At 38.3% G+C, this 15389-nt stretch overlaps 1 protein-coding gene across 1 annotated transcript in view; it reads left to right on the forward strand.

The window, feature by feature from the left end:
* Positions 1–8213, forward strand: part of hepacam (hepatic and glial cell adhesion molecule) — a 37022-nt gene extending 28809 nt beyond the window's left edge. Inside the window, exons 6-7 of the mRNA XM_002937519.5 lie at positions 2076–2146; positions 6384–8213. Of these exons, the coding sequence (XP_002937565.2) occupies positions 2076–2146; positions 6384–6683 (371 nt within the window). The 3' untranslated portion in view covers positions 6684–8213. The remainder of the gene's footprint in view (positions 1–2075; positions 2147–6383) is intronic.
* The last annotated feature ends 7176 nt before the right edge of the window (positions 8214–15389 follow it).

Here is a 15389-nt window from a genome sequence, read left to right on the forward strand (position 1 = left end):
ATGCACCCCCAACCCTGTCTGCTTCTCAAAAACATCCTGGATATCTAGACCCAAGTCCACCTCAGGATCAAACAATAATGGGGATGGGTTGTCCCCCAGAACTGAGTTGGCAGATGATGCCGCTTACTTCATCCCTGCAGCAGATGAGGTAGCCTGAGTGAGCCAGTCTACCACTGCCTCTGCCTGCTGCAATTGTATTGCATGTGGCACAGTCCTGTGTGTGCCAGGTGTCCACTGCAACCCAATAACAAAGCTTGCTGCTGTTGCTGCACAACATTGCCCACACTGGGCACAGCACATGGGCTGGGCTGTTGTGGGGCAGCATGCCCATGACCAGTACCATGCCCCTTTCCACAAGGGAAATTTGTGCCAAAACAAAAAAATGACATACCAGCACTGCTGCTTTAGGAATCCATGCCTGATGTTTCTGGACTGCAGTCCCCAGCATTTTCATAGCTATCTGTTTAAGTATGCTGGCAATTGCAGTCCATCAACATACAAAAAGCCTTGGTTGGCAAAAAGTGTTACCATTCCATTTAATAAAAATGCATCTGTCCAACTGAAAACTGAATATTAGTTGACATGCAGATGTTAAAAACAGTAAAATCTTGATGACTGATGACCCCATACATAGCCAGTGTTGTGTTACATGCACAAACTATATAAATATGTTTAAAGGACAAGGAAAGTCAAAATCTATTAAGCACACTATAAAGTAGTACTACTATTGCTGTGTAAAAATGCTATATTTCAGGCTTGCCTAATGAAAGATTTACAGAGATACACTTAATACAAACTACATACTTGTTTTAGTGAACGGCGCCACCATCTTTATCAAGGGATGCCCATTCCCTCACCGTCTCTACTGCGCATGTGTCCCCAACATCCTGCATCTTTGTCCGCCTCACAAACCAACTCGCCACCGCCCCCCCCCCCCCAACTGCTCCCCGCACCTGCCGGCTGCTTCTTGCTCACAACTCTGGCTCACACAACAACTCCCAGACCTGCCCCCCCCCCCCCCGCTTTGATCCCAGCTCCGCTCTCCCCCTCCACACCTGCTGGCTGCGTCTTGCTCACAGCTCACACAACAACTGCGCACACATCAGGAGCGCACCGGCTCACACACCAACTGCGCCCACCAGTTCCCCCCCCGCTGATCTGCTTGCTGCGTCCTATACTGCATTGCCATGGCAACCGGACGCTAGGTGGAGCGCTCCTGATGTGTGCACATGTGCTAACTGAAGATCTGGTCGCAGTGTCTGTGTAGGAGTGTTGCATTATGGGAATCTTCTCTACCCAGCTCAGCGTTTTTTCTTCCTGTTTGGCTTCTGATCTTCTGAACAGGTGAAATATGGGGAGACTTAAGGGCACTATTGAGACAGCTGAAGGTATGCCTGCAGCTTGAGATTAACTCTTTACTAGCCTTTCCTTCTCCTTTAAAGGTTTTATTTCTGGATTTTCTAGCACAGTAAAGCAGATTCTTTGTCATTTAACAAGAAATCTTCATCCTGTCAGCACAATAACAATAGCCTAGCAGTAGACCCGGTGCTACTACATTATGGTTCCCCTGACAATTATTGTTCTGCTGTTACCTATAGGGTCTATTAGATTTCAGAGCTTTTCTGTGGAAAAACAAGTACAGTAGAATTAATCTCTTTCCAGTAGAATCAATTTACTTTTTGGCACTTCGATTCAATCACAATAATGAATAGAAATGTTATTCTACATTATTGTGTCCTAGTAGTGAATTCTGTAGGAGATGTGTTTACAACACCATATTCATTAAGGGTGGGATAAAATATGCAGGATTACCTTCTCCTGTCCCTACGCATTCCCTAATTTGTGGGTCATTCAGACGTGCAAATTAGAGGAATTGATTTTAGTGCAAAGCCCAAATGTGCCCCAAACCCAAGTCCTTCTGGAAAGAGCCCTATGGATCGCAATTTTGTATTTCAGGCCTTTGTCACTAGCTTAACATTTAAGTAATCATGAATGTAACTTGTGAATCTATCTTAAAATGTATAAAATAGTTCATCAATGCAATATGTTTACCAATTTACCAATTTTATTTGCAGTTGAAATTATTTCACGGAGTGGGGAGCCTGAATGTAAGAATCCTGTTGCTTTGTACATACTGAAAGATAAGGTGAGAATAACCCCTTTTACTTAGAGATCTATTAAATAGATCAAAAAAGAGGAATATACACAAGTTATCATCTTGGTAAACTGTAACAGTATTAAAGTTTTTAAAAAAAGGTTTAAAACCGTTTGAAACATTTTTAGTGCTTTAAAAGTTATTTGTATGTGTAATTACTATTGAAAGGAGATTTTGCTTAAAAGGACTTCCTAAATGAAACCCCTAATATACCTATCACTGTAATCCCTTCCTTCAAAACGTATGATCAAATACCTTTTGATATGCTAAAATCCAGCTGCAAAACAGTTATTCTCTTTCTGCATCATTTGAAATCCTGGGGAGGAGGGACTAAAACACTGATGTTACAAATTGTAACAACTCCACAACTTAAAGCATGCAGGCACTACATAACCCACAATGCATTGCACTGTGATGTTCCTTTCCTTATTAACGTGTGCAGGGAATTGTGGGATTTGAAGGATGCAGGGTGAAGACTGTCAACTACTGTTACATTCTCAAAGTAGTCGGCCAATCAGCAGGAGAATAGGGGACTAGGCTTAGGTAACTGTTTGAAACCACATAAAAATCATGAAAAGGTTGCATATTTTTCAGTTGATGTATATTGCAAAGTTGCTTGAGATTGTGTGTACTTGTTTTCTTTTATGTTTTCTTAAGGTTTTCTTTTATTAGACAAAAGTTTATTTTTGGGTTGACTTGTCCTATAATACTTACTTACAATCTGTAGTGAGGATTAATGAAGAGAGAGGTGGACTCTACTGCAGTTGTACTGATTTACTCCATGTCAAAGAGCATGATGGTGTTCAACTGCACTCATCAGTTTTGCACTCATCAGTTTTATAGCCAGAGAGATGATAAATGGGAAACATATGAAACTGCTAGTAATCCTTCAAATAATAAAAAGAAAAATGATGAGAAAAAAAGGGAGACAGAAAAATGGTGCATGGTCCACAGTAATAGCCTGTAATTGTACAAATGAATGGTTCCTGCAAAGAGTCAACTACCCAGAGATACCTGTGGCAGTTAGTAAGGAATATAGTTCCTAAGCCCTATCTGTTAGCAATAGGCTACAGACTAACCCCCATATGTAATTAAAGACACTGGGGCTCATTTATCAATGCAACACATCCCAGTGCTGTAATAGTCACAGAGGCAAAACTTTTGCCCTGCACATAAGTAAATTTAACAGTATAGCGCAAACACGGTTGCTTAAAGTTTCATGGGCTAGTTTTGAAGCAAACGGCTGCGCCATACAAACATGTGCATATGACATCGGGAAACTTGTCATAAATTATATGCAAAGATGGCGCAAGGTTACGTCTACATTTTTGGCGCACGGATGAACACAAAATCAATTTGGTTGCGTTTGTTATATCGCACAGTTGTGCATTGTTGTGCAACTGCCTTTATAAATGGTTTTATTAATGACATACAGTACCTAACTTAATTACAATAAATATTGTAGCGCAAATTTGCGAATATACTAGCGCAAATGGTGAAGAACGCGTAGTCAGAAATACGCCACAAATGAACAGGCATAAAGATTTCAATGCAGCCGCACCTGCGCAGATCTGCATCTGCATATATACATGCAAATAGCACATATACACATGCAAAAGGCACACTCGCGCAAAAATCGGGCACTTAAAACACACCCCTAGCTACACCACCAAAAAACACGTAGTTGCTTGTGACATTATTACCCAGTATTTGCGACATGCACATAAAAAGAACTGGTGTAAAAATAAATCAACCCACGCAATGTACCACATATGCAATTGCGCGTGCGCACAAAATGACGCATAATCATGAATGCGTCAACTTGTGCGCTGATGCGTTGATAAATCCCACTAAGTTTTCCCAGAAGAAATTCTACCTCCTAATGGGTTGCTATGGGTTACTGCTCCTGGGCAAACTTAATGCCTTTTATTACAGAACCCTTCTCAGTCTGTCTAGTTACATGCACTTATAATGTTTTAGATAATATTTTTCCTTACTAGATACATATAATACTTGTAAGAACCAGTAGATGTCTCTATTGCTCTAGTAACCAGTATTTTAAGGCAGGTATCTCAAAATATAATTTTGTTCATATAAATTTAACTTTCAGCAAAACTGAAAATATATGAAGCAAATATAATAATATGTATATGCAAATATAATAATGCAAACTGTAAGAAGAAGTTGAAAGGAGAATTATATATATAAAGAAGGTATCTGCTTCAGAACTAAACATATACATACAATTACTTTTGTAAGCTGCAACAGGAAAACAGTTGACTGGGTTATTATTTATACATTACGAGTATTTTATGTTGTTCATTCTCACATAATGATTACAAAATAATATATGGAATGGATTATGTTTTGCTTTTACATGACTTTGCTGAAGGAGCAGACAATATTTAATCAATGAATCACATTTATCCCGAAAGCTATGCATTTATAGATCCTAGATTTCATTTTGTATGTTACTTTCCCATTACCCTAATGTACAGTTTTTCTGTATATGTTAGTGGTCTGTAAATAAAATTCAATCATAAATAATAAGGGCATGTCATAAAGCAAAGTGCCTTAACTAGTCATTTTCCCTTAAGGGTGAGGACACACAAAGCATATAACCAGCTTCTCTCCACCTGCGTTTTGTAGTGAGGTAGTGAGAAGTGGATCTGCTCCTATACACTTCCAGGTTTAGCTGCACTTGAAAAGCTTGCAAAAATGCATGCATTTTTCAAAGTTGATCTCTGCTCCACAAGTGATATTAGCAGGTGATATAAAAAAAACAAAGCAATAAATACTATCTAATGACATCAACCAAATGCATTTATTCTGTACCCTAAAGACTTAGTTGACCTGATGATTCCATATATCCCTCAGCTACTGAGTGGCCCTTTAGAAAGAGTGTTTCGGAACTGTTACAAGAATTCAGAAAACCTTAAAGGGCCCCAGAGTTCACACCCCAAATGATGCAAGAAATGTACTAATAGAAAAGCAAATGTAACATCAACATTAATATTCGTACGCAGGTTGTGGCACACTAAAATGCAAATGCACACAATTAACCTGGAATTGTAAGAAATAATGATGCATTATGGGTAAATTGCCTGCATATTTTGCACTTCAGGAATGAGCAGTGATAAGTATTTTTATGATTCTGATCTTAATATCTCATATAATCTCAGATGCATTTTCTAAAGATGATTAAAGCTTTCCTATCAACTAAGCAAACACATAGAAAAATGCATTATTACATTATGTACTCCAAATATGAAGTGACAAGTATTTACATAAATAAGGAAAACTCTTATTTTCCCAGCAGATTGACTGAAGAAAATGTTTAACTTAAAATACATTAACTGACTGTGGAGGGGGCAGTTATATATACATATACAGTGTATATGCATTTTTTATGTGACCTTTGCTACTGCAGGAATAATATACCCATACCTAAGTCATTAAATAAATGCAGTTTTGTTTATTGGCACCAATGCCACTGAGGTGCCCTAGAAAAAAAACCCTGTGTTATTTAGGTACTAACACAAGTTGCATTTATTTCACCCACTAGCACAGTTAAGGGCTCATTTATTAAAAGGGTGTAATGGGCAGAAGGGATATAGTAATTGAGGGATATAGTAATTGAGGGAGTGATATCAGTAAGGTTAGCCTTTAAAGTCCTTAAATAATGCATATTTATGGAAATGACTTAAGCTGGCCATACACACACTGAGATTATCATACAAAACCTCGTATCCTACGATATTCGGTGCGTGTATGGTGGCTCGAAGAGGCAACCAATATTCCAATATCCGCAGCAAAGGCTGCGGATATTGGTCATCTCGTCAATTGGCCAGGTTAAAAGATTTTGATCAGGCGCCATTGAAGGTGTCTGAGCAAAATCTACATTTAGGGCTGAATCGCCAGGTGGAAGTAGAATTTCTATTGTTTCTACCTCCATATGTGACGATTCAGCCCTATACATCAGTGGATGGCGGGAGCGATCATTTGTGCGACCAATCGTTATTGCTATGTGTATGGCCACCTTTACTTGTAATAGTAAAAAAATGGCAGATTTTATTTGTTGATAATTATATGATGGAAATAAAAAGTAGTGGTCATAGAAGATGACGCTATCCCTTTAAACACAGCCAAAAAGCTGTTGTATAGTAACAGTGCTTCAAAGAGGCCTGCTGTGACTTCAGACAGTACTAATAATTATTGTATATTTAAGGAATCTGTTGAAGCAGAAGAAGACTCACCAACAGAATCCAGAACTGCATCTGATCATGGGTCTCCAAGTTATGTCAGTACTTCGCCCTCTGGCAGATCCTCTGGTCCTCCAATTCACTCTGCACACAAGTGCCACCACACCCCAGCCAGGTCATCACCTACCAAAACAGAACATGTATCGCCATCTAGTTCACCTGCTGTGAGTTCTGAACACAGAAGTAGTGCTCGTTCTGTTCGGACAATTGGAGCCCACAGTAACTGGAACAAAGAAGAAGTTAGAGCTGTGGAAAGCACAAACTAATTCTTGTAGTAATGTTGGTGGCTATTAATAGGAATTTTTGCTGCATGCCATATACACAATCAGTATGACTTGGACTCACAATTTATAGGATATAGGGATACTATTATCATATAATTTCCCATTCCCCTTTTTTGACTTTATACTATTTAAATCCGAAAATGATACTTAAATATATTAAGGCTTCTCCATCAGTGTTTCTTCTAATTAATTTTAGCCATATGAGAAAAAATAATCTTTTGTGCGCATTTTGAAAAACTTCACAAACGTGTGTGTCCAAATAAGGAATGAAATAAGTGGTTTCACCCAAATTACTCTTTGTAAAGCATTATTTGTTTTTTCTGGCCTCAAGACTTTGTGATGCTTGCCTTTTTAGGCTTGTGTAACACTTGGTGATTCTCTGTGCCCAATGAACACCAAATGCCTGCAGTGTAGCATTTTACGCTAACACAATGGTCCAAAGGCTTTCCTATGGCTGGGTTGCATGATACTTTGATAATCCTATCAAAGTAACTCCACAGCATTCACACCTCTGTGAATTTCAGGTGTCACTTCTCTAAAGAGTTACAAAGTGCCATTGTGATTGGATTAGTAGAAGAGTATATATGCTTGAGGACTTCCCATACCAGTCAGTTGAACTGAAGAAGCTGCTCGGATGAGTAGTGAAACATCTTCAATGATTGCTTAGCAAGTCCAGTTGCTTTAGATTTACTTATACTAGATAGTTTTATATATGGTTATACTATTAGGCTTCTATTTATTATGCGGTGTAAAATGAAATTCACCAAAAAAACTGTATTAGATAAATGACGAATTTTGGCATCCGAACGCAAGATTTTACACCATTATTTTATGTAAATTCTGGCAGAAGAAAACACTTTTTTTGTATCAAGCTTGGCGATGTGTGGCAAATTTTGTTGCCGTTTTTACACAGTATAATAAATAGGCCCCTTATTGTATTTACATTTCCCTTTCCTTGTCCTTTAAGTCAGCAGATGTGACATACCCTATAATTCGAGCCATAAAAACTGTATTTTGTTTTAACATGAATGTAATTAGTGTGACCTGACAGACAGAAAATCCATATTTGTAAAACCTCTATGCAACAGAAAAGGTTATTACAACTGCATATATATATATATACTGTGTATGTATATATATATATATATATATATATATATATATGTGCATATAAATAAAGATATACATACATACATATATATATATGATAAATCGCAGTATGCAACACTGGTGCATATTGTGCAACATTACTTCCTGTATTCTTACAGCCATGCAGCATTTTTCACATTGATAGAAGCGTCCCTTTAATGATTCATAATTTTTGGGATAAAGCTTGTTTGTAGGCTATACCACTTAGATTTCTGCTTTATAACAGAATGCATTTTGATCCTTGCAACTAGTAGTAACAAATTTAGAGTAGCAAATTTACTATATATTCTATAGTGCTTAAAGTGCTAAGTCCCTGTCTTCACAGAATGTGCAACCGAAATAAAGTGTATTGTTGACCTATTGTATGTGTTTGTGTTATCATGGACATTAGGCTGTAGAATCAACAAGTGAATTATGTTGCATAATAAGATACATTTATCTCAGAAAAGATATTCTTGGCCTGATTAAGTGCGAAGACACACAGGCTGATTAGTCACCGTGACTTTTAAAAAACTCTGTTACAATGATTTAGCTTTAATAGGTTAATATACAAGTTGCCACGACCAATCGCATCTTTTGCACGTGCCAGTCACCGCACCTTTTTTCAAAAGATGTGGTGACAAATTGCCCCATGTGGACTGAAATCAACTTAGGGTTTTTTGGCTTGGATTTGGCTGAATCCCGCACCAATCCAGGATTCACCCAAAGCCAAGCCTTTTTGGTGCATTTTAATTTGGCTGAATTCTGTCCAACCCAATCTGGAATCTTGGCTTTAGTCCATATGATTACGTGTATTTTGGATTTTTCCCTCAGGATTGTGCTAGCTTGCATATGCAAATTAGAATTCTGAATTGTTGCGGTATTTGTCCAAATTTCTACTTTCTAGCAAAATGATTTAATTAAGTCCAGAGCAACAAGCACTCACGTCTGGTACAATATAAGTTGGCCTGGGTGCAGTATTGGAAACAAGTAACAAGCATGCAAAAAATAAATGCCGCACTCACAGAACTTAACCCTTTTACTGCCAGCTGTTTTGGTCAAAGCGGAACTTGTGTTGCCAGACAGTTTTTGAACATTTTGCACTGTTTCACTTTAGGGGTCTTTCCTCGGGGGGACTTTTAGTTTACCCATGAAAACAATATATTGTTTTTTTCAGAACAACCTAAGCTTTCAAAATATGGTCGAATTTTTGTGTAATTCTAATTCTGTAACAAGATATAGGCTTCTAAATGTCTAAAAATGAAAAAAAAAAATCAAATTTTCCATAATATAAACATTATAAAATTATTTTTAAACACTATAAAATTATTTTATGCACGAATATACAACTGATTTGGAACGTCCCATGTCTCCTGAATGTGCCAATACCAAATATATATAGTTTTATGGAGATTTCTCACTTGTATAGGTCAAAAACTCCCAGCAGTACACTACCAAATTTCCAAAGAACTGCTTCAGAAAGCTGCATACTTTAGATTTCAAGGACAAAAATTCCACTAACAGAAGGTTTATTCCAGAAAATTGTACATTTTTGGAAAGAACAGATTCTGGGGAATCCAGAATAGGCACAACTGTCTGTCTACTCCAAACTATCAAGTTGCAATGCTTTCCTAAAGTTATTGGTTTTTATCAAAATTTGTGAAATTTTTAAAAAATCGCTTCAAAGCTTCCAGTCTATAGTATCTTATCTCCTACAGGTCATAAAGTAACCAAATAAAACACCCTAAATATGTACGCCAGGTCCACTGAACAGTTTGATGCCCAATATGTATAGGTTTACCTAAGTATGTAGCATGTAGGGGCTCCAATGTGAACATACCCCCATATGATCAATCATTTCTGTTATTTCAGCTCCAGCAAAATCAACACATTTATATCATTATATGTAGAGATGTAGCGAACTGTTCGCCGGCGAACTAATTCGCGCGAACATCGGGTGTTCGCAAGTTCGCAAACTTTTCGCGCATGTTCGCAATTTGGGTTCGCGTGGCGTTTTTCCGCAGCGTTTTTTCTCGGCCTAAAAACGCCGCACAAGCCACACATGGCGTTTTTCAGCCTAGTACTGGTGACCTAAGCAAATCCCGTTTCCATGGTGCTAATACTGCGAAATAGCAAAAAACGCTGCGTATTTCCTCTAGGTCTGCCAGCTGCCCTTGCGTATACATAGCAAAAGCTTGCGTTTTTACGCAACGCTGTGTCAACAACGTATTTTTCAGAGAAATTTTTGCCCTTGATCCCCCTCCTGCATGCCACTGTCCAGGTCGTGGCACCCTTTAAACAACTTTAAAATCAGTTTTCTGGCCAGAAATGGCTTTTCTAGGTTTTAAAGTTCGCCTTCCCATTGAAGTCTATGGGGTTCACAAAGTTCGCGAACTTTCGCACTTTTTGGCGTAAGTTCGCGAACGGGTTTGCAAACTTTTTTTTTGAGGTTCGCTACATCCCTAATTATATGTGGGATAAAGCTAGTAAAAAGTATGCTCACCCCAGAAAGTCATATATTTTTGGAAAGTACACATTCCCCTGAATATAAAATGGGTACCCATGTCTTTCTACTCCAAAGTACCAAGCCGCAAAGCTTTTCTAAAGTTAGCAATTTTGATGACATTTCCAAAAATCCCCTTAAAGGAACAGTAACACCAAAAAATAAAAGAGCTTTAAAGTAATAAAAATATAATGCACTGTTGCCCTGCACTGGTAAAATTGGTGTGTTTGCTACAGTAACACTACTATAATTTATATGATAAGCTGCTGTGTAGCCCCGGGGGCAGCCATTCAAGCTGGAAAAAAGGAGAAAAGGCACAGGTTACATAGCAGATAACAGACAAGTTCTGTAGAATACAATAGTGTTTTATCTGTTATCTGCTATGTGCCTGTGCCTTTTCTGCTTTGAATGGCTGCCTCCATGGCTACACAGCAACTTATTTATATAAATTATAGTAGACTTTCTGAAGTAAACACACAACTTTTACCAGTGCAGGGCAGCAGCACATTATATTTTAGTTAGTTTTATACACTTTCATTTTTTGGTGTTACTGTTCCTTTAAAGCTTCCACTTTGCAGCATCTTATCTCCCACATAGTGTTAGGTACCAAGATAAAACACCCTAAATTTGAACACCAGGGGTCCACTGAGCAGTTTGATACCCAATATGTATAGGTTTACCTAAATATTTGGCATGTAGGGGCCCCAATGGGAACATACTCCCATATGATCTATCATTTCAGCTCCTGCAAAATCAAAACATTTACATCCTTTATGTGGGATAATGCTACAAAAAAGTACACTCACAGCAAAAAAACATATATTTTTGGAAAGTACACATTCCCCCGAATCTATAATGGGTACAAATTTCTTTTTGCTCCAAAGTACCAAGCTGTAATGCTTTCCTAAGTTTGCAGATTTTTATGACATTTCAGAAAATCGCACCAAAATTTTGCAATTTGCCACATTTATCTCTCACAATTTCTTGATAAAGATCAGATAAATGCAAATCACCCCAAATAGGAACACCAGAGGCCTACTGAACACTTTGATGCCCAATATGCATAGATATACCAAAGTCTGCGGTATGTACTGAACCCAAAATTAAAATAGCGCATAAGGATTTCTCACCTGCCAGCTCAGCTTTTGCACACCGAGCCCCCTGTCAGTGTATTATGTGCCGAAACTTCCCCTAACTATACAGAGGACCCCAGAAAACCATATATTTTTGGAAAGTACACATTCTTATAAATTTAAAATAGGTAAAGTTATTTTTGTACACCAAAGTTACACATGGCAAAGCTATGCTAAAAACAGATTAGGAACACTTATACAGGGATAAAAATGCCTGTATATATCAGTGAAGCAACAAAATAAGTCACACGACAGTGTTATTAGTGGTCAGAATATCTGATCCAATAGTCACGCTGTCAAAATAAACAGTTTTTAGGTAAAAGAAACTAAAAACAAAGTGGTAAAATGAAAAAACAAAACAAACAAAAAACAAACAAACAAAGTGTTTGTGTATATATGTACTGTATGTACATGTGTAAAAGTTGTGTGACAGTGTGTCGATTCGATTCGATCGTGTCTGCTGCTTCTAGGATGGTCCTGCGACGATTGCGTTGCAGGACCCACATGACAGCCCCCTGGCTGAGTATCAATGAGTAGTTAGGAGATATGCCCTGCACTGTGTACCAATAATATGTTTGCCACTCCTGGAGAGGACCCTGCCTAAATAAACCGTGCATCTAGTTCATATACAAGATTGTGTCTGCGTATCTGAGTATCTGCCAAGCCCAGAGGACCACTACCAGCTGGTAAGGAATAACCCCAGGGTGGGGTACATCTGCCAGGAGTACGTGGGTCCCAAGAGGGGCATAACAAGTCTATTAAGTTCCCAGGGGGTGGATTATAGTTCCACAACACCATCCCTGGGTGGAGGCACGCCATTTTAAGGGAGAATCCCTTGTAAACCCCCATAGTAAGGGGGGGCTCAGGACTCCTGTAGCGCCAAGTATAGTGCTCCAGCAGGTAGTGCCACAAGAATAACCAAAAGTGGGCTACACAGCTATCATAACATTGCCTTTGCATGTGTTTTATAATTTCACCATAAAAGTATTTGTCCAATGCGTTTTCTTTGCCTATATGATTCCCAATGTTCCTGGATATTTGTGGTGAAGTAGTCAGTTAGTATTAGAAAGCAGCCCTATCAGTGAAAAATAATCAATATTGCCTATAGGTCTCTTAACAATAGCTTTTTGAGCTATTCTGCCTCACATATTTACTGGCAACAGGCAGAGCGGCAAGATTAAAAATCCCCCCCAGAGACAGTGATTAAAAATGAAAGTCCCTGCCTAAGGGGCAGATTTATCATGCAGCAATACCTTTTAAAGAACAGTAACAATGTTTCATGCCTGAAACAGATCGGGAAAGTAATTGGCAACATACTTAATCCACATTTGTAATTTGCAGTTAGGATAAACAATTGAGAGGGGTCTTAGAGTTTAGCGTTGCTGCAGAGCTCTAGTACCCTATAGAGCTGAATGTTATTTAAATACTCATATACCTGTGGGACTAACAGGAGCTCTACATGCCATATTTCTGCCTAAACTCCTTGTTGGGGCCAGAGGTGCTTGCTTTTCACCTAGTTGCCTCTAACCTGGAAGATGAGTGAGACTAGCCTGTCCCTAACTAATCCTGCACACATTAAACTGTAATATAAAACCAGTATTTTGGAAGCACTTGCTACAGGTTAGATGTTAATACAACAAAGACTTTTTCCAAACCCAAAAAGTACCGACCTTCCTATATTTTTATCTTTCTTTAAGCATTATTTTTACCAGCCAGGTGGCAACCCTACCCCTTATAGGTTTATTAGTCTAAGAAAATTTCCAGATGATATGCAGCCAATGTATAGGTTTCTGCCTCTAGTGGCTGTAATCGAAATTGCATTTTTAAGTTTACCATTTACTCTCTTGCAAATGGACGTGGAGCCCACATTTTAGAAACAATTCTGACTGGTGGTCAGATTCATGAGATACTATAATATCTATAATATGTCTGTCACTATAAAGAAAGGCCTGGTGACCTCAGTTTTGAAGAATTGTGTGGTTATTAAATAATGCAGCATAGTTACATATCCTACTCTATAAATTCAAAGGGATATAAACACTGTTGCTCAGTGCTTACAAAACATTGATATACTTCATCATCAAATATAATGCTGAGAAATGTAGTCTAGCAACTTCAAAAGGGGATCTACTCTTTGTATGCCTCATTGTTCTAAATTCCTGTGATCAGAGCTGAAAGCAGTAAATATTTTTTTTTCTAGAAATAGATGCCCAAACAAAAATCAGTGTCTCCCTTTTTGATGTTTTATTGCAATGGAATATTTACAAGCCAAAAGTGGATAGTGATTTCCCTATGTTAGGTAAAAACAAGGTGGCTGATTACATTTGGGATACTTACTTTGGAAATCCCTGGTCATTAGATCCTCTTTTATATCAAATCATTGTTTCTTCATACTCCTTATATGCTTCCATAGACTGTTTAAAGCTTCAGAACATGTTGACATGTTATTTATTGTGAGGTAAAAATACCAATTTTATTGTGGTCATCATCTAGGTAGGTGGCACTACTGAACTAAATTAGATAGGGGTTATTTATTTTATAGATACAGTATAAATGGCTTGACATGGTTCTTAAGTAATTAAATTGGCAAAAGAAACACAGATTCCTTATTATAAAGGTCATTAACATCAGGTTGGAAACAGCAGAAATCTAAGATGCAGCGACTTTATGCACATTTTCAGCCTATGACTCTTTGGAGCTAAAGCCTGCAAGCTACCTCATATATGGAGCCTAAGCATGCAGATAATTTGAGCAGAAACTGTCTTATTCTGTGTACTGGGGCAAAACCATCACAGTTTCTAAGAGCACTGGTACTGAGGCATCACCCTGGTGTACATCACACCCTAGGCCAGATAACTGATAAAAAGATCAAAGCTGTCCCAAGCTGAGCACACTGGACCACAGAGACCTTATCCGCACACCCTAACACTCCAAAAAATTATTTTGTCCGGTGCACACTGCTAGAGGGATCGGCACCCTCCAAATACACAGTAGCAACAAAAAAAGCAAATGGCACTCAGGACTACAAACAAGGGTAAAACCCTTTTAAAAGTTTTATTGCGGAGGTGCAACGTTTCGGGGCAATGTGACCCCTTTATCAAGCATAATGTGATAAAGGGGTCACATTGCCCCGAAACGTTGCACCTCCGCAATAAAACTTTTAAAAGGGTTTTACCCTTGTTTGTAGTCCTGAGTGCCATTTGCTTTTTTTGTTCCAAGCTGAGCACACCTCAGCCTCTCTGGTTACTGGCTGCTCCTTTACTTTCCACACTGCACTCTCACTGTCTCTGTCTCTCCTTCCCTGGATATGGCTCTGGCTGGCTGCTGCAGCAGGCACCCCTTTATAACTTCTGCTAGCCTGCCCCATGGTTTTGGCTCTAAATTGTGTTTTTCTCTGGTCCCTCCTCTTTTCCCAGAGGTGCACTGCGGCTCCCAGCCAACTGGGTTGCTCTCCAGCCTGTAACTAGATTGGATGATGTCACAGACAGAAAAACCCTTTACACTTTATTGCTACGGTACTGTAAAACATAAGGAAGTATGAGTAAATTTTGATATAAAGCTTCACAATGCTGTTTTAAGTGATGATTCAGAATGTAAATGGACAATAAAAATGTGGTCTTAGTAGTATAATGTGATGAATTAGATTTCCTCCTATGCCCAAGACAACACATTTACAGCAGTGGCTGCGCATGCCTGCTGTGTCACATATCATTAATGTAATTAAATACAAGAGACAAAGAAAACCTACATTAGTCCACTACTAAAAATCATGTTTTATGTACAAGATAAAATGCAATGATTCTGAGCATAAAAAGAATGTAATGATTTCATTATCCCCTGCTGTGCCCAAACGATATTTTTAATCACTACATTTGTTCTTCTGAAAATATAATTATTTGTACTATAAAAGAATAATATATGTAT

This window comes from Xenopus tropicalis, chromosome 7 (genome assembly GCF_000004195.4).
Source record: "Xenopus tropicalis strain Nigerian chromosome 7, UCB_Xtro_10.0, whole genome shotgun sequence".
In the NCBI taxonomy this organism is placed as follows: Eukaryota; Metazoa; Chordata; class Amphibia; order Anura; family Pipidae; genus Xenopus; species Xenopus tropicalis.